This window comes from Hesperophylax consimilis, chromosome 4 (assembly GCF_061612785.1).
Source record: "Hesperophylax consimilis isolate HC1 chromosome 4, BYU_Hcon_1.0, whole genome shotgun sequence".
Lineage (NCBI taxonomy): Eukaryota > Metazoa > Arthropoda > Insecta > Trichoptera > Limnephilidae > Hesperophylax > Hesperophylax consimilis.
This window is the reverse complement of record NC_142839.1, coordinates 9,131,111-9,158,968: the sequence shown is the minus strand read 5'-3', so window position 1 is coordinate 9,158,968 and position 27,858 is coordinate 9,131,111. Positions and strand designations below refer to the sequence as shown.

General features: G+C 35.2%; 1 protein-coding gene across 1 annotated transcript; it reads left to right on the top strand.

Moving 5' to 3' along the window:
• Nucleotides 1-4,404: 4,404 nt before the first annotated feature.
• On the top strand, nt 4,405-26,644 carry Dlic (dynein light intermediate chain). The gene is made up of 8 exons (XM_089651306.1): nt 4,405-4,541; nt 4,848-5,038; nt 5,680-5,883; nt 8,987-9,204; nt 9,688-9,917; nt 14,839-14,950; nt 17,294-17,494; nt 21,874-26,644. The coding sequence occupies exons 1-8, from the start codon at nt 4,468-4,470 to the stop codon at nt 22,177-22,179; spliced, it is 1,536 nt and encodes a 511-aa protein (XP_089507432.1). The 5' UTR covers nt 4,405-4,467; the 3' UTR covers nt 22,180-26,644.
• Nucleotides 26,645-27,858: the final 1,214 nt, after the last annotated feature.

Genomic DNA, 27,858 nt, shown 5'->3' with positions numbered 1-27,858 from the left:
CTTTCAAAATTAATCATATTTTTAACTCAGTATGTTTATATGGTAATATCATTCGGTTTTTTGATAAAGTTGGACGGCCTGATACCTACATAGAGAAGCTTCTAGTTTGTTCGTTTGTTGGTTGTTTTCAATTGTTTTCCTGGGTAATCTGGTTTGCTCTCGTCAGCTCTCGTGCTCTCTTCTCGTTCCCTGCCCTGGTGTTGGTCCTTGCCGCCTTTGCCTTCGACATTTTTGGAAATCGACGTGAGCTTATTTTACAATAATTTATTATATGTCGCTTTCGTCGATCGGCGTGCGAACTGCGAATTTCCTGATTCGACGGAGAGGTTATGTGAAAATTGTGATGTTTTGAATATCCACATAAATAAACGATAAATAATAAACGAACGTGCTCTAAAAAAATTTTGTCTAGACTAGCAACATGGGATAGATTATAGGCCTTGAGTAAACACATTCCCATAGAAAGGGATAAAATACGGGCAGTCGAGTCTTGAACTTGGGTACGTTGACAGCCCCGAGAAATGGATACAAATCAGAAGTGTTGTGTGAAATTACAGTTAATTAGTGAATTCAAATGGTGTTAGAAAGCTTTGTTGTATATTGAATTAAAGTGAAAGATTATTGAACCGGTGTTTGTGTGAAGTGAAAGTGGTTCGACTCAGTGAGAATACAATTAATAATAATGACAATAATAATAATTGGATAATTTGTAGAGCGCCGTTTTGTGAAAAATCACCCCAGGGGCGCTAAGGGTTGGGCGATCGCGATTATAATATAAAGTGTGTTAAATTAAACGTGATTTCGTAAATGTGTAGTTCAAACTAAATTTCTTGTCTTAAAGACATGAAAATAAAAATAGTAGTGATTTCGTTTTGAAACAGAGTGACCGTATATAAAGGCAGCAAGTTTTAATCGGTCTAGGGGGGAATTGATTTGGCGAGATCTATCCACGGAGACCGAGAGCCAGAGGATCGAACAAATTATAAACTCGGGTTCGAATCCCAACAGAGATTAGGGAGGTACAATTGTATTTACAGAATTATTTAATTACCCTTTTATATGCGTAGGGAGGGGACCAAAATTGAACAGATTGCAAGGATTTCGCTAAAATGAGGAAAGAAGCCGATAGGGGGGAGATCAAAAATTAAAGTGATTTAGCTATATAGTGTAACCAGGTAAGCTTCACGCTGAGAATGAGAGATGACTAACTGGGTGAGTTTTTTTATATTATTTATTAAATTTCAGAGGACCCTTTTAAAAGACGGATACAACCGAGATACAGGAACCGAGTTTGCAACGCCTGCAACCCAAATAATCTTCCCATAAAAAGGAATACGCTAGACGCATTGTCAATCAGCTGTGAGTGGGAGACAGGCCAATGACCTTTTCATATATAGGCCGAGAGGCGCGGTGTACAGTCAATCAAAGGGGAAGTTTTGCTAGCGTATGACCTCCCGAATTGAAAGCGATCGGATGCAACCAGACGGAACAAAATGAAAACTTTTCTTCTGTTATTTGACTTTCTAATTTAATACTTTTCATCTATTGTTTGACTTTCTAAGTTACGAATTGGGATGCACAAAAACAAATCTAGAGGCAAAAGAGGGAGATGGTAATCTCCGAAATAAAACTACCAACCGAACAACTTTTCTCAACAGGTACCTTTCGAGAGGTAGGCAGCCTCTTTAAATTAAATGCAAAAATCAAACCAATTATCCGTTTATACCTACCTGAGAGGATAGGTATTCAGTAGAAGTTACCCATACCTAATACACGAGGGTGCTAGTAACCTCATAAAATAAATACTGGAACCAAATATTAAAATACAGACAGTCCTCATCCTAAATTTGGCATTTCGAGTAGACCTTACATATATCTCACATGATAATTGGCTGAATGGGTAGGCACACAACCTATCGCTAAAAAGCAGGCTAAATGTCGACAAGATTGTCGTGTGTTATCTATGTTATTGACCTAGAAAGGGATGTAAATCCCCGACGACGAGGGAGTTACAACGTTTTCTAGAAGTGGCACGTAACTTAGGACCTTACGTGTCACATTTTCGCGACTAGATTCGTGACAAGGAATTTCATGGTTTTCCCCTTCTACACTCAGTAAAGTAGATTATCCTGGAGGTGTTTGAGGTTGGGGCAATTCTGAAATTGGTGATGAGACCTGGTTTTCTTTATTCTGGCGTGACGGTTGCCGATTTGGAACAAGGGGAGACCCGGCCGGCTGTGATATCCAGACACGCAGATATCGATCGCCTTGCTCAAATTATCATCCATCGGTTTTGTTTGGTAAAGAGGAGGAGCCAATCTTAACTTGAAAAAAAAATTCATTTCCTTCCTCTCCTTCCCCTCCCAAAATATATACATGGATGGCGCCGACAACTAACACCATAAATTTATCGTATGTTCATCACACATACAAAATCTAACACTTTATTATACTCACATAACCCTATGACAAGTAGACTCACGTAGCTAGTTTGAAGAGCAGGCGACTCAGAAAAATCAGGTTTATGAGATGGCTTTAAAACACAGCGGTAATGGATTCAACTCACTCTATCTCCAAAGAACCAAGGGATACCACACATACATAGATAACTAGGTTTCTAAACCGAGAAACAAAAAACCAACACAACGTTCGGTGAAGCCTTTTTATACTGAACCGTCACGTGAAATGAGTACGTTCAAGGTCGTACGTCACGTAGACAAACTAGGATGTACACACTTGAAGGGGTGTGTAATAAAGAAAGACGGCAGGGAGGACCTTCCTACCCCGGATATATAAAACCAAAGCCTTATGGAAAAGTTACCTACGGGACTTAAGGAAAATTTATCGTAGAAAGAAGAGAAGAAAAAGTTTGAAGTAGAAAGGGTAGATCATTACAAAATGCACTATTTATGCGCAGATTGTTTAAAATCTAAAAAGTTTATAAATAGCATTTATAATTATATAGTTGGCGGCATCATCATTTGAGGATGAGCTGTCCAACAGATCCAGCAATAGGCGACAAGTATCATCCATTTCGAAAACGTGCTCAAGCTGTCAGTAAGTAAAGTTATCACTTTGACAGATGAAATTATGTTCCTCGGCCGCTCTCGAATTCAACTGACCCCCTCTCCTACCATAGGAAGAAATATTTGATAGCGTCGTGTGTCGGTAGAAAAGATGATGCGCTGTACATTAACTTTTGATGTGAGCTTTGCGTGTGGCAGCAGCTTAAAGCTCTATACACACGTCGGGGCCATTCAGCCCGGTCGCACCGTTGACGCGGTCCAAATTTGGGCCATACGTACGACCAAGCCAGTTTGATCAATGCCACCACAAATAAACCATTTACCACCAATGACACAATCAAGTAGTGTACATCTCCAACTTGTGAATTGAAATATGATTACATAAATCATTTTTCTTCACAAATATTGTAAGACGGTTTATTTAAATAAAAATATTAAAGATTTTTTGAAATATTCATTTAACTAAGGTTTATTTAAAATAATTTGTAGTGAAAAAAGGTAAAAGTTTTTTTTTCTGTAATACCTCCATTTTAAAATGTCGTTTAAAACATAATTTATTTTTTTTGGTTTGACTGAGGATATAACCTTCCTACTCAGGAACTAAAGTCGACAACTCTACCAACCTCGCCAAATGCCGATCAGGTAAGACCGGCATTCATTTCGCATATCAATTTCTATAATGTCATCTGATTTCAGAGAAATGCGTATATGTCCGGATGTGTGTAAGTGGTTGCTTCCAAAAGTTGATAGAATGCATTGTCTTTGACAAAGAGTATCTGCCGAGTTTCAGCTCGATCGATGTCGGGAAGTGGGTTATTTCCACTTGTAAGATTAGCATTCATTCATTACCGAAAACCAAAGTGAAATTCAAAAAGACATACATATGTCTTTAAATAAGAAGTATTTTTTTTCCAAATATACAAAATAAATAAGTTCGTAAATAAAATCGCTTCATATTTTTCTATTTCAACCTAAACAAAACACTTTCGCAGTTTCGCTGAAGAGGCTATACTGTCCGACTCGAGGTCTGAATCCATATTCACACCAAGCGGATTTTGGATTGGGGAAGCCGACCCGGGTTCCGCACACACGATGTCTTTTGGCTCGGCGCGGGGCCATTTGGCTCGTTGGCTAAGTCGTGTGTGTCCTAGTGCGCGGTCGTCAATGTTGTCGAGTGTCGAACTTATTGAGTGCAAAAATAAAAATTAAAAACATTTTTTCAAAAATAGTCCTTAACGTACGTGTAAATAAGGCTTATATTGTCGTCTTCTTTAAAATTGAATTCGTCTTTCATATAGACACGACCCGAGAATGGAATTTTATGTTTTCGTCTTTTCTTTTGTGATTTTTATCTACAATTTTCTATGGATTTCTGACGTATAGTTTGTGGATGGGATTAGAGTTTGCCTTGCTGTCGTAATTCATTGACATTTTCTTAATAATGGAGTTAACCAGTCAGGTTAACGGCCTAAATTCTAAAAAGAAAAAAGAACCAGAGAATCAAGAAAACTTGTGGTACGCTTATTTTTCCGTAATTCGCTATAAAATAGCTATTTGCCATATACGGCTTTTATGTGTCACACCTTTGGCACGGTATAACATCATCGCTCGCGTCAGGCAAAAAGTGGCATGGGAATCTGTCAAATAGATTAGTGTTTTGTTCGGTACTCAGACTCTCCACTTCTCTATTTGTTTTTCTTCTAGACTTCAAGTCGGAACAGTGGTTATGCATAATATCAACTTGAGTGACTCATTCAAACTTATGTGCCACATTTAGACATGTCTGAAAACTATCTAATACTATTACTTCTTCGTTTTCAGGTCTTCTATATTAGAAGAAGTACAGAATCAAGGGAACACCAAGCTTTCGACTTGCAAGAACGTATTGGTGCTAGGTGATAATGAATCGGGGAAAACGACTCTCATAGCGAAGTTACAAGGAGTAGAGGATCCTAAGAAGGGATCCGGATTAGAATATGCCTACATTGATGTAAGAGACGAATATCGAGACGGTGAGATCATTACTTAAATATTAATTTAATTCATCATACCATAAATTATGGAATATCTACAGTATGTGGTACATTTTGTGCAAGTATCATTGGTACATCAACACAATCAGTATGATATTTCTATCGCATATTACAGATCACAACTATATCTACAAATTAAATGGATGCGCTTCTCAAAAGCTTTGAACATCTATCTGCCATGAATATTTAAGTTGTGGATAGTTATCTTTTTAAAATTATCTAGTATTTTATTTGTATTTTTTACTGTACGACAGACAGGTAAGTCCAATTATGGTACAATTTTATTAAAACTAACAATACATGTACATATATTTTTTAAAACATGGTATAGTGATATTAAACACATCTATATCCGCTGGTAGGGCATTTAGCAAGGTCATACCTCTTGTCATGCTATGTTGGGCAATGACATCTGTCCGACCCTGCGGTATACAGAATAGGTCGTGGCTACGATTTCGACAGTATTTATCAGGAACGAATAATCCACAGCATGACAGGAGATATGGGGAAATATTTATTTATTAAATATGTATTTAACTATTACCCAAGGATTGTTCCCATCTATTTACTTTGTAAGAAGAGAAATGCCTTAATTATCCGTTAATGAATATTTGTTGCAGATCACACACGGTTAAGCGTGTGGGTGCTGGACGGGGACCCCGGCCATACCAACCTACTGAAGTTTGCCCTCAACGAACGCACCTTCCCGCACACCTTAGTTATATTAACCGTAGCGATGACGACACCCTGGGGCCTTCTAGACCAATTACAAAGCTGGGCCTCCATCCTAGGCGACCATATAGATAAATTACCACTTAGTAATGGTAAGTTAACAAAGAAAAAGAAACTAAAGTCAAATTAGTAGTTGAGCGCTCTTTCTTTGGGGTCTCATGTTTTTCACAGAAAGATGGCAGCCATTGTGTCAAATGACTTCCTGTTCTCAGCTAACCGGAAGCTCCTCCATGCCTGTGTATGATCTCCCATCCTACAACCCTTTGGGCTTCCACTCGTTTCATGACACAATTTGGGTATATTATATTCATTTCCATGTAGTACTTCTTGCTCCATAGTATGTAACCGAGGAATATAACTCTGATACATGTACAGAATATATGAACACGCTTAATATGCAATTGAAAATCTCTTTGTAGTAGTTGATATTAATAAGAAGTAAGTATTTCAGTTTCCGGAAATGGAAAGTAATGCTTTTTAATAGTTATTTCGTTAAAATTAAAATCGATTGTTCACTTGTCGTCCATCGTTATTGGTGTGAAAGTTTTAAGATTAGTTTTTTTTCTTCTCTTATCTGTATATTTACCATAACTTTCTCTCTTTGTTGAGTTCCCTTAGCACTTACTTGTTTGTGACCCGTATCCGCTCCTGTGTCCCCGGTATCTTCAGCAAACTCACGTATAGCTGCACATCAAAAGCTTCGAATGTGTTTATGAGTTTGCTTTTGAGTGTAGGAAAATTTGCGCAACTTCAGTGCTCCCTTGGACAACAAGGAGCACATCTCAGTGAAAGTAAAAATCTCTTTGACATTTTCCGCTCTTACCCTTTTTTTCAATATGACAAACTACTTTAGTACTTTAGCGGTTTCTTTTTATAATGAAGAATAAATTTCTTTTTAACTAAGGCCCTTTTTCCACAGGGATATGCAAGTATCCGATTTTCACGTTGTGTACTCACATTGCAAACAATTTGTCCCGCACAGTCCGTACATGTCGCTACTAAAATCTCGATACCCGCGTCGCCACCGATCATTGTTCAATTCTCAAAACATCAAAAATAGAAAGCTTTCTTAACCTTTCATTCACAACCAACCAGTTACTATAGCTGTCATTTTTATATCCCGTTCTTCTTCTTTGTTGACTGTTTTGTTCCTAGCATTGTTACAAAATGTTTCACACCGTGTCTCTACTCCAAGTCTCGACGACGTGAGTGGGAACAACCTCGCCTGGCTTATCGCTGGAGACTGGCGTCGCCGACGAGTTATGTTGAATGTCGGCAACATGTGCCTGTGTCCAAACCTTCGTGCAGATGTATGGCGGTAGTCACCAAGATACTTGAATCGCCGAGTATCGGATACTTGTGTATGCCTGTGAAGGAAGGACCTAAGGATGGGTTGTTTCATAGAAGTTGAACAATTCATCAAATTTCAACGTTAGTTTTCGGGTTCCGTGAAAGTCCTATTCAAGTTCTGTTGTGATATCACTATTGGCCAGTCGTTTTACAAAACTGAAGTTATAACAAAACTTGAATATAACCTTCAAAGAACTTAAAAACCAACTTTGAAATTTGATGAATTGTTCGAATTCTCTGAAACAACCCGTCCTAAGTATTCCAGTACTTAGTGATCCTTCCTACTGTTGTCTTTTGCTGATGAACATACATATTGTTAATATTTGTATTAAGGCCATTTATTTCACTGGCGCTGCTCCTGATCAATGAACTATTGAAGGTTCATGATTTTATCAGCTACGAGATTAGGTTTGTCTGCAAATCTGAGGTTGTTTATTACTCCTCCAATGAGATTCCTCCTCAATCCCTTTCTGACAACATCTATGGCTTCTTTAAAAATCTAATTATAGCAGGAATTAAAGATTCATTTGATTGTGATAAGTTTTCCTGCGTGCATCGAGTTGGGACTTTCTCATTTGCATTTCAGTCATTTTTGGGTTTGCAACACGTTTCCTTTTTTTTTTTCTTCTTTTCCTTTTAGCCTGCTATGCCTCAATACAAAGGACTATTCCATCAAAACCGTGGTTTCAGCAATTCCCTCATTTTTCCAAAAAAGAAATTTCTTCACTCATTCGAATGAGGATCGGACATTGTTCCGTTCCTTCCCATCTTTTTAAAATTCACGTCGTTGACTCTCCAGAAAAATGTAAAATAAAAAAATAATAAAAAAAAAAACACATTTCCCCCGGGGATCTCAATTAGACCACCTTCATTTTGCTTTGATGATTCTTTTTAAATATCACAACAGGGATGGTATCACAACCAAAAACTCTATTTACACCTAAACAAGAGAATATTAAAATAATACTGAAGATAATAAGTAATACTAGAAGTCGAGATTTATTTCAGTGCAGAGATTGTAGTACTAACTACCATAATGTATTGCTCATTGCCCAGAATACTTATGGAGGAAAATAATTATACCAAGTCAGTCGACATCTTTAATTTATCACTTAACAAATACAAAAGATTGTTACTGAGGCAGTTTAGTTATGTAGAATAAATATGTACTGTATTAATATATTATTTTTACTATTCCTATTTAAAATCCCCTAAAAAGGGTGTTAATAAAGTGATAAATAAATAAAATATCATTTGCTAACTTTGGCGCATGTCTTATTACAATAATTATTGAAGATTTTACTTTCACTGTTGTCTTTTTCTTCAGTGAAATTGTAATCATGCACGGATTCTCTTCAATGCATTCTCAAGAAATCTGTGTAAATTGTATTTTTTTCCGAATCATTCATTACCGACAAAATCTTAATCTTATCATCTTTATTTTGTATGTGTAGCATACATACATTTTGAAATGCTTTTATCTATGTATACAATTTTGTTTTTTTACAGATTAATTAATCTATTGATCTTTAAAAATGTATTGTTTTGATTTGTTATTAGCCACGTTGTGTTGAACAATATTTCTCTGCCCATATATAGAGCAGATGTCCTGATCATCTAGGGTGGGTGATGGTAATAGTTAGTGTCAGTGGTTTTCTCCTGCCCAAGACCAATTTATCCTTAGGCTTTTACCGCCTTCTTCTATGAATCACTGAAAAAGCTTCACATTGACGTATTAAAATACTGAAGAGACAAATTGTTAGAGTGATGCACCTGGTTCTTAAAACAGTTTCGGGAACGTGGTAGGAGGCTCTTGAATATATGGATATATATGAATTTTTCCAGAACAAAGACAGGAGGCCCGCCACAAGTGCGTGCGCTCCTGGCAGCAGTACACAGAGCCGGGGGATGAGATGGAGCAGGCGGGTTCACCCATGAAGAGGTCTAGCCGCAACCTCGGCGAGGAGTCGGAGCCCGGCCTGGACGGTGAGGAAGGCATGCCTTTGCCCGAGTCCGTGCTGGCCACCAACCTGGGGCTGGACATCGTGGTGGTGGTCACCAAGGTATATTACATTATTACGCAGAATAAAGATGTGGAGTATCTGGAACTTGACTGTGCAGAGGAGGACGATCCATCAGATTGTCAATCCGTTGTTAACAGACTGATTGCCATCTCTAATGCACATGCAATCTGGGCATGCTAAGTCTGCCCTAAAGGTATTTTAATGGAGCCTGCTCAAAAGAGCTAGCAGCTTTGATGCCCTGTGCACCGATGCACACGTGTGAAACTCGACAGACACGATTGGAACATCTGTTGATGTTGGATTCATGAGAGAGCTTGTTTCTTTCTGTTTTCTTCCTTAATATAATCCAGGACTCTTCAAGACCTGCATTAATAAATTCCTTCTTACAGCCTTTGAAAGGATTAAAAGGAGGAGTAGACCCAAATATTTAAATAAGGAATGAGCCTGAAAATCAACTTTTTATGTGCCCTAATATGTTCCTAAATTCAATGATGATAACGTTAAGGTATTCAATATTCGCAGACGGACTACATGACCCCCCTGGAGAAGGAGCACGACTACAGGGACGAGCACTTTGACTTCATGCAGCAGTGGATCCGGCGCTTCTGCCTGCAGCATGGCGCCGCCCTGTTCTACACAAGCGCTAAGGAGGACAAGAACTGCGATCTTCTCTACAAATATCTCACGCACAAGATCTACGGTCTTCCCTTCAGAACTCCGGCGCTTGTGGTGGAGAAGGATGCAGTTCTCATGTGAGTTTAAATCCCTAGTCCTTTTGAAAAGTTACTTAACCCGTTCCTTCCGAGTGGCAACTATTTATTTTTTTACTGGAGAAAACCCAGAGACAGTCACTAATTAACAAGACAATAAAAAACATTATCTGCAGAATTCGCAACCTAATTATTTCTCATAGATAGTTCCATAGCATAGCATATGCCAGAACATAGCAGCCAATAAATAAATAATAAACATTTGATGGATTTCCGTGGTCGAGGGGAAAGGCTCTTGACTAGCAAGCCGAACGTCACAGGTTTAAATCCTGGCATGCGCAAGTAAATTTTATTTGATTAATTTGTCTAATTTCCCAATTTATTAATTTGAAATAATACATAGTATACTTGCGGCAGGTTTCAGAGTGGAAGATACTCTCAGTATTGCCCTGGTGTAAGACCACCATTCAGAATTGAAACATTGCTTGAATTGGTTTGGTGACCAGATCTGAATAGTCAGGTACTCCCCCACCTTCTTATCCCACATCTCCTTCCCCTCCCCACTACCTTCAGCCTCACAACATACCTGTCATAGTCTCTCATAGCTCCTGACGGTTGGGAGCAGTTGGGACTCTTGTGCAGTATTCACATTGAAAAAGTTAAATGACGTTTTTCGAAAATCCAACATTTTAAGGCAGGTTTTAGGAAAACAAATATTCTTCTATGGAATAATATTTTTGCATCGGAAAAAAAACATCAGAATTTCAAAAGTTATTTATCTTTTTTACTTCTACCATCATGTAGAATCACCTTCTGAAGTTGGCGAACTTTTCCCCCGGACACCCTGTATATATGCATATAAGAAAATCATCTTACGGAGATAAATGAGAGATAGTGCACGACATCTATCTATATAAATAAAAATTTTCGTTTTTTCAAAATCTCAAATCTCAGAAATTTCTTCACCGATTGCTTTAATATTTTGACACAATGTTGCATTCAAATAAGCGTGTGTTTTTATATATATGTACCTATATTATATAGATGACACCTGTGACAGGTAAAAACATGCTTTTTTGTTCTGCTCATAAACAGACTGAGCCACTGCAACAGTTGGTGGGGTGCAGCTAGTATATTGATAAATGTTTACAAATAATATTTAGGAGAGTATAAATTAAATCAAAAATTGTAACGATCAATTATAAACCTTGCTAAAAAACAGTTGAGAACAAGGATGCAATCTTAAATGAAAGATTCATTTTAATATAAAAAATAATTTATTAATATAAAATACAGCATGAGATCCCTTAATGATCTTTTAATTAAAATAATAATGACTCAAGGCGTGTCTAACCTCGAAGATATGTTAGAAGGTCGGTCATATTTTACTTAAAAAATAAACATGGTGGTTTGATGCTCAGTTAAGAAAAGATTGTATGTAGAAACACAATTAAATCTTGAAATTACGAATCATTACTTAATGAAAAAATAGGGCGCCAGTTCCATCTTAAGTAGACGAAACAAAATTATCCTAGAGATTGAAATAAAAGAAAGCTAAGAGAATAAATACGGGAATGCATGTTGTAAAATCTCACGAAATTCCGTGCCGACCGCCATTCCCACGGAGCTCTTCCTGCATACGTCCGCTGCCAAGCGCTGTCACCCGAAAACTGCCAGTCATATTTCATCTTCAAGTCAGCAAAGCACGGAACCGCTGTCTGTCAGTATTGCCAGATATGATGCGTCTGCTCAAGACTAAAAAATTAACAGTGTACTTGATTAAGCCGTTACAAAATGTTGGTGAAAATCGTGCCCACGCACGGTACAAAGCACTGCAATTGCAGTTTTGATCTCATGCATTCATTTTGCCTTTGAATATTACTCTACTATGTTACTTAAAGACAAAATAAACATGTCACCTTATCAAGAATGGTATTGTATGGCTTTAACAAAAATAATTTACGATTTTTTTTAATTGAAGTCTTGCCGGCCCGTACACAGAACATAATATATAAACAAAGCATATCGCAGTTGTTTTTTATTATATTTTTTATTGGAAAACAGCTTTCAATTTTCTACTAAAAGTACTGCCATGTGTTAAAAAATATGTTGAAATCTTTCAGGTTTTGATTAAACAATTTGCACATTCTTCTGATTGGAACCCTGACATTTGTTTGCATCCGGCTAATACGGAATGGCTAGTTGTTCTGGGTGATATTTTAAAGTTTATCAGTTTGAGTAAGTCAGTATCATATAGGTTTCAAGTTTTAGAAGTACACGGCTGTTTCTGATAACAAAGCCTTTCCGATTCCGCTATCTTACAAAGCCTTCCCTCTGGGCGGGCTTAATTTGTACCCCTCAACAGCATTTGTATTTTTGAATAAATAATATTTTGCATTGCCATCTTACATTTGTTTACAATACTATATTAAATATATACTAAAACAAACAAAAAGTTACGGAATTTTTACTACATTAATGAATAAATTCAGGACGAGTTTGCACAAAAAATAATTCAGTTGCTGTGGTCAGTTTCAGTGAAAATAACTTTGTATGGGATGGGTTAACAATCAATCTAACCCCCTGACCTGAAATATGTGAATCATTGTGTTATGGAGGTCGCGGTCAATCTGTAACCTTTAACCTTTTCAAGAATAGCAATTCGATTAGGGCAATCATTAATACTATACATGTCATTTTTATTGCTTTTCGAGTCTGTTAGCAAGTCGACTTGGTTTGATATGATGAATTGTAGACAAAGCATGATAATGTTATACTAAACACTAACCAATAGAAATACACTTACAATTTTTTAGGGCCATAAATTTCATGCTGTCCATATCCATTGAACAAATTGATTATATTACTTTAATGAAATTACTTTCTTCAACTAACTTTTCTTGCAGAAAAACCTGAGCAGTTTGGTACTTTTATATGGATTAGTTTTTGGCTCACTGGATGCACCTGACCTAACTTGAGTGCCGCCATAGAGGCGGCATGCATGGTTTGCCTCATTACTTAAATCCCGCCGCTATTGCGGCCAAAAAATAAAGTCTTTTTCGTCCAATATTGTTTTAACTTTTCAATATAATTTAACTGTTATTATATTAGTACAATTAAATAGTAAAAAGTTACGTTTGTTTTTAATGCTAATATTATAATATTTATAAAATTTGTAACATGATTTTTACCATACACTCTACTTTTCTTTTAATGTTAATTTTGCTATTTACTCTAGGCACGTATTAATACTTCTTTTTTTCTTCTCTTTTCTCTTTGCTATATTTATGAGTATTACCTTGATTAAATTTGTTCCTATCTTATTTTTGATATGTCAATTTAGATAAATTGAATTGCATATCCCATTCTTGTATTATTATTATTATGTTAATTTTAATACACTAATGTAATTTATTAAGTCTTGTTTTATGCAAAAGTAAATAAATAAACAAAACCACCTCCCATAGCTATACATTTTTGCTAACACATTTGGGTGCTACGTATCAGTAGAAAAGTTAAATAAACAGTGTTACTTTTTTTTTTAAAGTTGCTAGCGCGATGAAATGAAAAAGATTTTATAACCAATTAGTTTGTTAGGTCAGGTTTGTCCCACCTATACACCACTCGAGTGCCAGCTTGCCAAATTTAGGTATCAAGGTGAAAGCGCTCGAGTGTTTGGTACCCAAATTTGGTTAACATATGTAATTTTTATGGAATGTTCTAGATATTGTTTACCAATGTGGAGATGGAATTTTAATTTCTGGATTAAACGTTATTTATGCACAGATATAATTGGTGTTGTGATAAATGCCGTGTTTATTGAATTTTATTGTCTGATTTTTAATTAGACAATATACAGAAATAGCAATATTCAACATTGCCCTAAATAAGTACAACGTAGCGCAATTTCTGGCTATACAGATACGTATATAAATTTAACCAGTTATTTTTTTATAAAACCTAAATATGGGATGGACAGTGAAATGCAGGTGGATTTATTGGCTTTAAACCACAGAAAGGAGTTAGTATTTTTCCATATTATTATTCGTAGGAATGACTTGGAATGAGAGTGGGCAACTCCCAAACCGAACTCTAAAATGTTTTTTTTTAAATGACGCTCGAACGGATATGTAAAAGTTTTATTATTGGCCATATAGACAAACAGGTTGAAGCATCGATATATAATAAGAATAGTTTAGCCCTCTCATACTTAATTTCAATCTAAAAATAACACAACCTAATGAAGTAATTTCATAATACATCTCCCCGTCGAATTCCGTTGCCTTACTTTGAAAGCCTAGACATAAGTGCAAGTTCTCTACAATGTAAAACAGAGCACAAAGTTATCGCTCAAATCTCATGTTGTAATTTGTTAACTTATCGACCAATAGCAAGCCTGAAAGCGTTGCGTTTTCGTAATTTGTTGCGTGATATATGTAGTTGTTTTGCTAGAAAGAAATGTAAGATTTTTATCGATACGCCCCCTCGAAGCTATCTACAAGGTATATATATTTATAATATTCATATAGCTGGTTAAAGTGTTAATGATAAAGTCAGCGAGAGCCCCTACCTAAAATATTTCTAAATGCCTCTATTTCGTGTTTGAAAAATGATCTTCACAAAGCTAGTCTAGTGAGCGGTGCAGACCAACAAAAGGTAAAAAGCAATGCTTCTTCCGATCTTTCGAATGCGTGATAATGTACTTTCTTTTTGATAAATGTTTTCTTAAACCAACATTTTTGGTTCTGGTTTTAATTTAAAAATTCACAAGTACTGTCTAGAGAATACTTGGTCGATGGGTTGAAAGTAATCTGTGAAGTTGCTTTAGAGATTTTAGAATAAACAACCGGTAACATACTGTGCTTTATGTAGAGAGGTTACAACATCACCCTGTCATTATTTTAATCCTTACAATTATTGTGAATAAATGTTTTTATTAAATTGTTTATTGTTTTTTTTCCAGTCCCGCTGGTTGGGACACCCTGAAAAAGGTCAGCATCCTTTACGAGAACATGCACACTTGCAAACCTGATGATTACTACAGAGATGTGATCCTCCAACCTGCCACAAGAAAGGTATTTGCTAATTTAATTGGTTTGCCTTAAGAGCTTTCTATTTTCATTCCATATTCAATTTTAAAACAACGCATAATTACCGTTTATTAAAAATATTACACATTATGTTAAGTTTAGAAACAATTGATTTTTAATGTAAAGCCCAGTCCACACTGACCCAATTGGTTTTTTTTGTAAATTTCTGTTTATTATTGGGCCAACGTTGGCGCCATCGTGTGAACGCCGTCGCCAACGTTAGCCGGTCATTGATAGTTATTATAGTATGTTTTGTGCTAAAACTTGCTGTATTTGTATTATGTATACAGGGTGTATCGGCACTAACCCGACAAACTTTAACAAGCTATTCCTTAGCACATTTGGAGTAAAAAATGTTATGGGCACTTTGCTGTCCGGTAGCATTTTTTTTTCAATTAAAAACAAAAAAAATTTAAATTTCCACACTACATCACTGTCATTGGCATTGCGTTTCGTGTTCAACAGCTGTTATAAGCAAGTATGTCGAAGATCGTCTTCGCTCTTTCGCACACACTAAATAATAATAGTTAAAAATGAGACGAATGGTGCCGTGCCATTTCGTTGTGATTGTAGAAGTGCGCCAATATAGGTACACACGTGCATTATTCAACGGAATTCGAATAAAATATTTGCCAGATGGGTTTTCAAACTTTGACAAAGGATAAAATAGTGGTGACATGTGGTGAAAATATGAATAATAAATTTTTTATTAAAAAAAAACGTTACCGGACAGCAAAGTGCACATAAGATTTTTTACTCCAAATATGCTAAGGAATAGCTGGTTAAAGTTTGTCGGGTACGTGCCGATACACCCTGTATGCTAATAAAAATGTAACCTAAAATAACGTATTGCTGTATAGGAACTTATATTAAACATTTATAAATAGACAAAATGTGAGAAATAATTAACTAAAAAATCTGCCTCAACACAGGTTCGCCTAGTGAGGCAGGTTATGCACAGCTTAAAATATAGTATATTATGCTATATCTTTATAACACTCATACATATGTATTTACTTTTTATTCTATTAGAAACTGTTCTATTATTGTAACATCAGTTTTTCAACAATGTCATTGTTACTAACTTACATATTTATAGGTATTTTACTTACTAATGATATATTATATATTCTGTAATTTTTTTGATGAAATAAATAAATTTAATTTAATTTAAAATGGTCATGTCGTTTAGGCGGCAAATTGAAAATGGCACATTATAAATCGTTTAAATTTATTTGTCCACATAAAAATAAACTAAATATACCTTCACTATCGTATTTTTTGCCTCACTTTTTCAGGAATAAAAAAAAACAATGAAAATACCCTATTCTGCGTTAGCCATTTGACCTCTTTTTTATGTGAATACTGCACAAGAGTCCCAACTGCTTCTAACCGTCTGGAGTCAGTAAGACTATGGTATCCCTAATTGGGGTATGTTGTGAGGCTGAAGGTAGTGGAGAGGGGAAGGAGATGGGTAGGAGGAAGTTGGGGGAGTAGTTGGCTAGATCTAGTCACCAAACACGGCTAAAGCCATTTCAAGAAACATTTCAATTTTGAATGGTGGTCTTACACCAGGGTGATACTGAGAGTATCTTCCACTCTAGAATGTGCCGCAAGTACCTATACTATGTATTATTTTTAAATTAATGAATTGTGAAATAATAGTACTTCATAAAATAAAATTTATTTACGCCGGGATTTGAACCCGCGACTTTTAGATTGTTCTTCGAGAGCCTTACCCCTCGACCACGAAGGCCGTCAAATCTAGATGGATGTGGAAATTATCGCAGCTAGTTAAATAATTAATCAGCGTAATTCGTAGATGAAAATAATAATTCATGCAATAATCAACGCGACCACTTCCGCTGAACTTGTATTGCGAACTGAGGACCTAGCCAACATTTTAACGCTCTTAGCGGAATGGCTCCAATATCCTTTGATGTGTGCACGAAAACTGACAGTAATCGGGTTGACCGGCCAACGCATGCAACAGCCAAGTCGTCCTGTACACGTTGGGCCAGCACGTTGGCCCAATGCATTGGACGAATGTGTACACGCATCATTAAGTACGCACTTGAATTGATAAAATTTTCGCCAGAAGTATGCCAGTGCTGAATAATTCATAATCAATTCCGGCGATTGATAAACAACAATAACAAATTAATATATTTGTGTAATTTGTGAGTTTAATAATCGAAGTATTATATCCTGGAATAAAAAACTTGTTATTAAGTATCAAAAAATAATCCAAAAAAAAAAATTAAACAATATGAGATATTGAAAATACATATGTATCAGTATTTTATATAACATTCAATTCTGTTGCAGAGTGGGTCCAGTCGCGAAGCAGAAGTGCATGCGGAGGACGAGCAGAGTTTCCTGCAGCGCCAGCTGGGGGCCCTCCAGGGCACGGGGCCCGGCGCTGGGTTGCAGCCCCCCGGTGGCCCCCACCCGCCTCGCGGGGAGTCGCCCCTGCGCTCCGCTGCACGTACGCCCGGCCAGATCAACGCGCAGAGTTCTCCCAAGAAGGTAATAAAGGAACAACAACATGATGTTTTAAAAAACATTGTTTTCTGTATATGATATATTATGTAAGTACTTCCATTGGAGAATACATGAACCCTTTGGGGACGATAAATATTCTACATGTTTTGTTAGTTTGGTCATAATATTATTCCACAACCTAAAATTAATACACGTTTACTTACCCATTTGCTGTAATATCTTTTTGTTCACTGTAGGTCACTAAGCCTTTGGGGTGACTACATTATTATTTTTTGAAAATAAATGGACGGCGCATGTTTGACGAGCGCAGTATCTACATACAAGGTATCCGGGGGGTAAAGTGCACTAACTTTGGAATGTGATTGTAAATGATAGTACATCCTGAAATGCTGGATCACCTTACCCCCGGAGACCTCTATATTAAAATAGAATGGGTTTTTCTACGATCAGTATACATGCGGTATCCTTCTGGTTTCCACCAAGTTGTCATATTGTTGCAATATATGGATGGATGTAAACGGCATGGATGTAAACGTAAACGGCCTGGATGTAAACGGCAAATATGGTCATGACAAAGCATCCAATGTTAATTTTCCAGAATAAATTTATATGTACATCCACAATCAGAATCAGCCAAAACTTTTCAATATGTATTTCTGCAATATTTGTCTCAAGATTTATGCAGGATGGTCACCGTATACTTATGTACTAATTCCTTGAGCTGGTAGTTCCCAGGCCGCCCCTTCAAATTCGGATAGTATCTTTGGAGTAAATTCTCAATAATACGTGTTATGCCCATGTAAATCGAATTGTTGCAGCCGATTACCGCCGCGGTCGGCCCTTCAAGTGTAGTTATTTACAGTAAATTCCTATATAAATACCACATATTTCCGCATAAATCAAAGTTTCGCCGCCGAATACTGTAGCGGTCGGCCCTTTAAATTCGGATATTGGACGTAAATTCGTAAAAATATGAAATTTCTCCTCGTAAATCGAATATTCTCGGCCTTTCAAACTTGGATATTCAAAATAATTTCGAAAAAATTCTACATTCCAGTGTAAATCGATTCAGATATACAAAATAAAAATACTAATTAGAATGGTGTATATCCAGGTAAAAATTATTTTTCAGTGTTTTACCTCCATGGATGTCTTTTAGATTCAGATTTACGAAATTTTATGATTTATTTTTAAAACAAATTTTCGTGCGTGGACTAAAATATATTTCGAATTATCGTTTTTGTGGTTTGTCATGAATTAAAATTATCACTCATTTTAATTGCTTCTAACATCTAAAATAAATAACAAACAGTTGTCACGTCTATCACAAACTTTATTTGTGATAGACGTGACAACTCCATCGCATTTTAAAACACTTGAATCTACAGAAATGATGTTTACTTTGGAATTGCACATTTTAATTCAGTCTTGTGACACAGACCTCTTTCCAGTTGCTAAACTTGGGAGAATGACCTCACCCAACTTCATGATACATATTATGGACATTTTGTTTACCTAATCTCGAGTCGGTGCCACCTCACCACAGGTGTTGGAAGTGATAACCTGTTAGATTTATTTATACTTGTGATGTCATCTTAATGTTAATCATTTTATTTTAAATTCATAAATTTGTTATTGCTATAACACCTAAGATGTTATGTAGTATTATTTAGAATGATTTGTATTTTTAAATGCATCTATCCATAGGAAAGATGATTTTTCTAAAATTACAACTTTATTCAGATTTTATGACTGATTTCGTTTTGAATAGTGATTCTTATCACGTTTCCAAAATTTCAGCCAGTTTGGTACCATAGAGCCTGAAAAATAGAATTTAGATTTTGTTTTCTTGAATGAAACTGAAACTCGGCAGATAGATTCATTCACATTCTATCAACTTTTTTGGTACCACTCATGCACAGACGCAAGCACACACAAGCATTTATCTGAAATTATTATTATTATTATGTAATGAGCAGGCATCATTCTGCTGATGCGCTCATATCTGATTTCACAAGTTTGACAGTAATTGAGTTGTTTTAAGTTTGAACTTGTTGAAAGTCCTTTCTTCTCTCCAAATGTGAATCCAATAGAGCTTTGAATTGATTTATATTTGTTGCATCGATGACATGTTGTGGGAGTTTGTTCCAAGCATCCACTACTCTATTTGGAAGGAAGTGTTTTCTAGGATTAGATGCAAAAGGCGTTTTGGTAATTTTTTTTGAGTGTCCACGGAGATTTATATTTTTATTAGTAGTGAAGATTTCTTGGATGCTAGGGCAACTGTAATGTCCAGATAAAATTTTGAAAGTCTCGATTAAGTCACCCCTTTCTCTTCTTTCTTGTAAGGTTGGTAATCTTAGTTCCTTGAGTCTATCTTCGTATCGTAGATCTTTCAGAGCTCTTGGTATTTTTGTGAAACGTCTCTGTACTCTCTCTAATAGATTTATATCCTTTGCGAAGTAAGGACTCCATATTTGGAAAGCATATTCCAGGAGAGGTCGCACATATGTTTTATATATTTTTAACATCATGTCCGGTGTTAGGTCAAGGAAGGTTTTCCTGATTAGATATGTTAGTGAATTTGCTCTTTTCACAATTCCAGCGATGTGTGGTTCCCATTTCAAGTCCTGTGATATGGTAACTCCTAAGTCTTGTTGTAATGTCACTGCTTTTAGAGGTGTTCCATTAAGTTTGTAGGCAAGTGTAGGGTTAGTTTTTCCAACATGTAGGACAGTGCATTTTTCGACATTGAGTTTTAGAAGCCAATCATTTGTCCATTGATATATTTCGTTTAAATCGTTTTGCAGTTGGTTGTGATGAGTGTGTGGGTTGGCAAAGAATTTTGTATCATCTGCAAAGCAGCTGGAGTCTGATTTTATTATAGTATGCAGGTCCGTGATGTACAAAATAAACAGAACTGGACCGAGAACTGATCCTTGAGGGACACCACTGGTCACATTTCGCTCAGATGACAGTTGGTTGCCAATTCGAACTTGTAATTTTCTCTCAGTGAGGAAGGATTTGATCCATTCGAGAAGTCGTCCTCTTATGCCTAGGAATTTAAGTTTAGCCAACAGTCTATTGGTTGGAACAGTATCGAAGGCTTTCTCGAAGTCGAGATAAATTACGTCAGTGGGAATCCGTTTGTCCCACTCGTTTGTCCAGTAATCTATGTTAAGAATGAGATTGGTAATCGTGGATCTTTTTGGCACAAATCCATGTTGTTTGTCTGAGATTATGTCAAGTTTGATCAGGAATGAGCGTATCTCGTCCACTATTATTCTTTCCATGGTTTTGCAGATAATACTAGTCAAGCTTATAGGTCTGTAATTTGCTGGTTTGAGTTTATCACCTTTTTTGTAGATGGGTGTAATTATAGCTCTCTTCCAATCTTTAGGGAGTTTCCCATCTAAAAAGGATTGTTGCATAACCAGAGCTATGGGATGACTGAGAGTTGCTGCACACTTTTTGAGAACAATAGCAGGAATATTATCAGGGCCAGTAGCGCTATCTTCTCGCAACCCCTTAAAAATATTTTCAACTGCTGATGGAGTGAATTCTATTTCGCATAGTGAACTATCTACATACACATCTTGACTAATAGTTGGTATACTCTTGTCTGGTTCATTTACATAGGTTTTTTCAAATTGTGTTGCAAGGATGTTCGCTATGTCTATCTCGCTGGTAACTGTTTCGTTAGAGAAGTTATATAGTATGGTTGGAGTAGACACTTTCGAGGCAATCTGTTTCGTTATATAAATGTAAAATGGTTTCTGTCCGCTGTCAATCAATTTTTGCTCAAAGTTTTTTCTGGTATTTCTTAGTTGCGACAAAGGTAGTTATTTTTCAGTTTATATTCTCTGTAATACTCATTTACATTCCCCATGTGTTTTCTGGATAATCTATAACCATCCCAGGCTTTCTTTTTCTCTTTAATCTATGCTAGTATGTGTTTGTCGATCCACTTTGAATAGTGGTATCAAGTCTAAGCAAGTAGCAAGCAGTCTTGCAAGTCTATCACCTTTTTTGTAGATGGGTGTAATTATAGCTCTCTTCCAATCTTTAGTTGATAATAATATAATCTATATAATCTTTAATTGAATGACATTATAAAAATTTACATTTATAATTTATACAAAATAAATCTCGGTACCATCCAATCAGGATTTTTTTTTTTAATTTTTTTTTTTTTTTTTCCTGGGGAGGAAGTTTCAATCACCAATAATTTTTTTTTTTAAATTCTTTGAATTTGGCTACTAGCCGGCCCAAGAGATGGAACTATGTCGAAAATTGAAAACAGATGTATTTATACTAAAATACTTTGTTTTATTAATAATTGATTAATTGTTAAATGAAATTTTTCTGAAAATGTAGTTTTTAATGTTAAATTATTTTTGTAGTTGGACGGTGGAAAGATGGTGGTGGGTGGTTCCAGCACCCTGGGCGGAGAAGGTGTCCTGGCCAACTTTTTCAACTCCCTGCTGTACAAGAAGACGGGGTCCCCCGGAGGCCCGGGTGGCTCCCCACGCTCGCCGGCGGATTCCCCGTCGCTGCCCCCCAGCGAGCCGTCACCCTCCCCTCCGTCATCCAACCTCGTGGTGCTGCCCGACAAAGCGGCCGTGCGCTCGGATGCGGCGGCCGAGCTGGACCGACTCACCCGCGCCAAGAAACTCCCTTCTATCGACCTCAACGCTTCGGACTGTTGATCACCTTCGGCGTTGCAAATCAATTGCGGATTTGAAATTTAAAACTGAAGCTTTTATATTTTTTTGCATCATTCATTGGAAGGGAAGCCGTTTCGTCATTCAACTCGCCACTCATAGTATCCCGGTAGCGAGACACAATAGAGACGAAACCATTCAACCATTGATGCAGGAGGGGAGTTGTGTGGTGTTTTGTATTTCAAGCCTTATTCATGTGCGGAGAGAAGGAGGAGTGGTGCGGGAAGAGAGTGCGTTGTGCGGTGAAGAAGTGTTGTTGGTGTAAAGTTTGTGATCTTCCGTGAAGACATGCGAATATAACGTGCGACGTAATCCCAGACTCGGTATAAGATGATGCACAATAAAGTCACTATTTGTACAAACAAAAGTATGATTTACAGAGAAAATGAAAACAGCTTTTTTAGTATAAGGTTATTTGTAAAATATATTTTTTATTTATGTCATTCTGTACTAATCTTTTTAAACCGATAGTCGATTATATCTAATGTTAGTTTTTCAATGATTATTAAATTATATCTATTAAAAGCTTTCTGTATTATTTCCTTTAGATTATCCGAAGGAAGTTGGGCGAGTATATTCCAGGATACTTGACGACAACTGGTCTAGCATTTCATTGGAACTGGATTTTGAGTTAAGACTGGAGCCAGTGGATTTCCTTGCCGATGCTGTTACTTTTTAGTTTTGTTTCCATTGACGACGAGAAACAGCAATCGGATAGAAATCCATTTGAAGACTTCCTCCTTAAAGCAGCTATAGCCTCTTTACATTCAATGTTACTTGGTATAATGCTTCAATTAAACTATGCAATTTATTTATGTTTGAATTAAAATAATTTACTGCTAAAGCAAATTCATTTCGTTGTATTTCAGTGCATCAGTTCCACAAGTGTTGTTTTTGAAATCCCTGTAAATAAGATTTATCTTTTTTCGGAAAATCATTTCCATTTTAAAAATGCAATACATAAAGTGTGTTTGAATTCTTGTGGAATTTTATTCCTAAGAATTTAATTCTGTAAAGTTTAGTTTATGAATGTTATATTTTATACGAATTTTTCTCCATTTTACTATATGTAAATTAAGTGACTTACAGGTAAACGAAATTGTATTAAAAAGAGAATTATATGCTTAAAACATTAACATTTGGGGGCAGTTTAATCAATAATTGATTTTTATCTTTAGGTTTGTTTTCCAATTAAACTGTTTGATCACGCAGATAATAATGCAGTTCTGCAATGCTCAATAAATCACTTATCCTCTAAATAAATCTAGACACTTCAGCCAAGTACTTACTACTTATTATTGCCAGTTGCCATCAAGAACTCTGTAAACAATGGCGTTGACTTAGAAGATCTTTGCTAGGAAGCAAACAAATTGAAATTGTGAAAGATGAAAGTAAATCATAATTAAACAAGAACCACTGGCTTATTTTTGATACATAATCAATTCCACACAAGTAATTTACAATCAATAGTTGTCATTTATCTTTTCCAAAAAGATTGATTGAGGTCATTTTATGTGCTCCAAAAGACAAGCTTGTTTGCCTATCAATAAAATAGGATGTATTCAAATACTTAGAAATTTGCTTTTATGATGAATTGGTAGATGGCGGACACGATAAGGATGAAATCACTTGTATTTATACAATAATTAATTACTGTGTCTTTATACAATAATGTATATAAATATTCACAAAGCGGATATGGAATAAATTATAAGCCTTACACTGGTAATCATAAAATTAATAATTTGAAAGTTTTTTATTATTATTTCAAAATGAAAATTCAAGTTAGTGATAACATTATTAGCAATGAATGCCATCTGCAGTATTAACTTTGTTGAATAGTTTTGCACCGATACTATATTCAGGAATTTGTATCATCTTACACATTTTGTAAATTGCTTCAACTTGTATAACAGAAATTGCATTTCTTTTTGTTGTATGCCTGTCGCTTCTGTTGCAAGAGAATTAAATAATACAAATTTAGCAATTTATTCTGTCAGAATGCTTTAGAAATTGAATCACTTAACAGATCATATCAGCTTAGCAGATAATATTATTGTAACTTTATAGTTTTGTTCATCGTCAGTTTGTTCCAGTACCGCTAATGTATGCACATTATTACCCTATGAAAATACCTTTCAAGAGGGAATCGTCAAAAAAAAAATGCGTTCATAGACACTCATGGGCGCACTTTGCTAGACAAGTTAATAATTCAGTTCAAATTTCTTCGTATAAAATCACTATTTTCTGACAACAAAATGATTTATTTACATATTGTTTTAAAGTTTTTCTTTATTTCGTATATTGTTTATTACAGATGTTTTAGAATTTTTCAACCTGCAGCCCGTTTAGTGGCAGTCGTTTGTTCTCAATAGAATGGAAACAATCAAGGTAATGTATTGGATCTCAAAAAAGCGTATGTTCTTAAATTTGTGACGATTTTTATAAAAGTAATAGTAATATGTATAAAGTTAGCATTTTTGAAACCATTTACCAGCTTAAACTCTATTGGTGTATTTTCTATACTCCGGCTCTAGAAAGGAAACCCTCATCTGCTCTGCTACATTAAAAATTGTTGGTACGACAGAGGAACTGAGTTGCATAGTCACAAACAATGATTCTTATAGTAACCGGCCTTAACCTCTTCTCGCATGACGCCATCACCCGTTGCCAGAAAATTTAAAAACAAAATTGTGGAACAGAGATTGTAAAAGTCTGAAGCTATCCTTCATAAATCAAATCTTCATAAATTTTTAGTTTAATGTTGAACACTGCCCCATTTACACAATTCAACATGGATGAGCATAGTACATCCTGTTTCAAAACATTTTGACACATGCTCTTTTGCTCAACATACAAAATAAATTTTTAATGAAAAACACTGTTTTCCTATGTTAAGAATTTTTTCAAACACTAGAGACTTAAAATTTTTTTTAGATGTTTTTTCATTAGAAAAAAAACATTTATAACACTTATATATTATAATCATTACATGATGCCATCATGCGTCTAGGAAAGTCTATGTAAACTCTCATGGGACTGATTGATCTAAAATGATTGCTAATTAGTGGTTCAATTGAATTTTAACACCTTATATAAATTACTAATATGTATCTGTAAGTACAATTTAATAACCTGGCCATCTTAAAATTTATTTATTTATTTCACCTAAATGATATTTGTCAGTAGCAAATATGTATTTTATTTTATTATCTCGGTATCAATACACATGCAAATGAAGGGAACCTGTTTGACCTGATTTCACAGAGTATTTCCTTACAAATTATATTTACATCTAATTTCTAAACTCCAAATGTTTTAATTTTTTAAAAATTAATAAATGCATGTTTCTACATGATGTATTTGATTTATCATTTATATATTTGTTTAGGTTCTGACTGATAATGTATAGTAGGCAAATAATGGTCCATTAATGCATGACATACACATATGATGCCACATCCCTAAACTCTTAAGTTAGTAATAAAAAATTAAAAAGAAGAAAAAAAAATCAAAAATAAAATATAACATTAAGTTTTGTTTATTTTTTTTTCTAGATTTGATATATCATACGAGAAGAGGTTAAGTTTATTTCAGTTAAGACTTTCCATTAAAATTTATAAAAAAAATTGAGCCACTGAAATTTATGTATGTTTATTTATTGTCTGTTTTCTTAATTATTTTTTATGCAAAAAAACTTTGTAAAAATTCACATTTATACTAAAATAGTATAGTTTTTTTTAAATATAATGGGTTTATTATTTGTGTCTGTCATGACATAATTTGCTAGTATCTACCTAAATATACATCTCAGTAGAATAAAGCAAGTTGTCTTAAACGCTGACCAAGGCTTTGTGATTAGATATAAAACCATCAAGTTGAAAAATGATTAGCTCGAAGGGAGTCTTTTTTCCCTGACAGATTATTAGAACACAATTCAGATCAGTAATTTGATTATTTGAAGATCTCTAAAGTCTAAAGTGAATAGTTAAGAGTCGATTTAAATAATATTTAACAGATACCCAAAGCTATTAAACTAGAGGCCACGATAAGGAGGGTTATAAAATTAACGCTTAATTCCCAAATCAAAATGAATGAAGTAAAAATCCGTGTTATTTTTTTTACGGACTTCTCGAACGCCATATCGGTAATGTTTAGATTACACTTCTGGATTCTCCTATCACATATTTTTATAGCCATATTAATCATGGAACCTATTTTATCAGGAGCAATATTGCTTTGGTAATGTTTATTTAATCTTGGTAGCATCAAAGCTTGGGAAGTGAGAAGATGAATGAAGTTTGTTTACGGTGGCTTGGTTCTTGTCGCTATTCCTTTAGTTTCATCATTTACAAATTTTTATTTGCAAATTGGAGGGACACAATGTTTTAACATTTATCAGCTAATAAGTAATTAATACTGCTAAATTTTATTAAAATGTGATAAAATATTTTGTGTATCATTTATTCCTTATTCCACAGTACCTAGTTATTTAGATTATTAGAAAAACAAGGTCAAAATCTGCTCCATGGATAAAATGAAGACAATAACTGTTTCTTAGTCAGAAAACTTATTTTCGAGTTTTCTGACCTAACTCTTGAATATTTTCTGAAGAATATGAACAGTGCAGAATGATAAAGTTTCCGACTTTAGGTAAGGTATTACAAAGTGTCCTTTCATCAATTGGAACAATATTGACACATTAACCTTTCCTTATCTGTGGTGTGTATTTACTACACATTGCTTCCAATAACTTTAAGAACTCTATAAATATAATAAATTCTGGGTTCAGATTTTAGGTATTCTTCCGTTATACATTTATACACTAAATTAAAAAAGAATATATTACATAGTTTTCAAATTCAATTAAAAATCAGAGTTTTTTGTTAAAAATCGGGAACAAATACACCAATACAATCAACCGTGTGATACGTGTGAAATGACACGCTATTGATGTCCCGCTTTAATTCGCTATGCGGGAACATGAGACATCCACACTTCTGCAGTTGTAGTTTTTAATCTAGATCATCGATACCTACGACCGCACAGCTGTGTCTGTGCCAGCCGCCAGCCGCGCCGCTAGCCAGTTGGCCGCGAACCGTCGTTAGAAGTGGACCCCTCGTACGTTTCTTTAGCATCTGCCGATGGTTTTTTCATGTTTTCAGCAATTAAATTACAATTATTATCACTTTTTCTGTAAAATATAATAAAAATAATCGATTAGCTATGAATATTCATACTTTTCCGATATTAAATCGCTTATTTTGAGATGTGTATTGACTACACAGCATCGGAACGCGTGTATTTTTTTAGCTCAGTAGGGGAAAGGTTAAGGAAAATCTCGAAAATAAATACAAAATTTAAATAATAAAACAATGAAGAAGTTACACATAATAAGACAAACGATTTTGAGGAAATTTAGGTAGAAAAAGATTTATTATGAAAATCAAGCAACACTCAGTATGGGGTTAATGTATATAAAAAAGATTATTTAGGAAAGTTAAGCAACACTCAATAAGGGGACAATATAAATAAAAAGATTCACCGAGAAAGTCGAGTAACACTCAGTATGGGGACAATGTAAATAAAAAGATTAAGGTAAGTAGAAATGGTGTGCAATATTTTGATGCCCAAATCAAGCGTCGAAACATTCCATTATCAAAA

Coding starts and splice junctions, on each gene's coding strand:
- Dlic (XM_089651306.1), top strand. CDS start 4,468: ATGGAGTTAACCAGTCAGGTTAACGGCCTAAATTCTAAAAAGAAAAAA. Junction 5,039..5,679: donor AAGAGACGAATATCGAGACG/GTGAGATCATTA, acceptor TATTTGTTGCAG/ATCACACACGGTTAAGCGTG. Junction 5,884..8,986: donor TAAATTACCACTTAGTAATG/GTAAGTTAACAA, acceptor GAATTTTTCCAG/AACAAAGACAGGAGGCCCGC.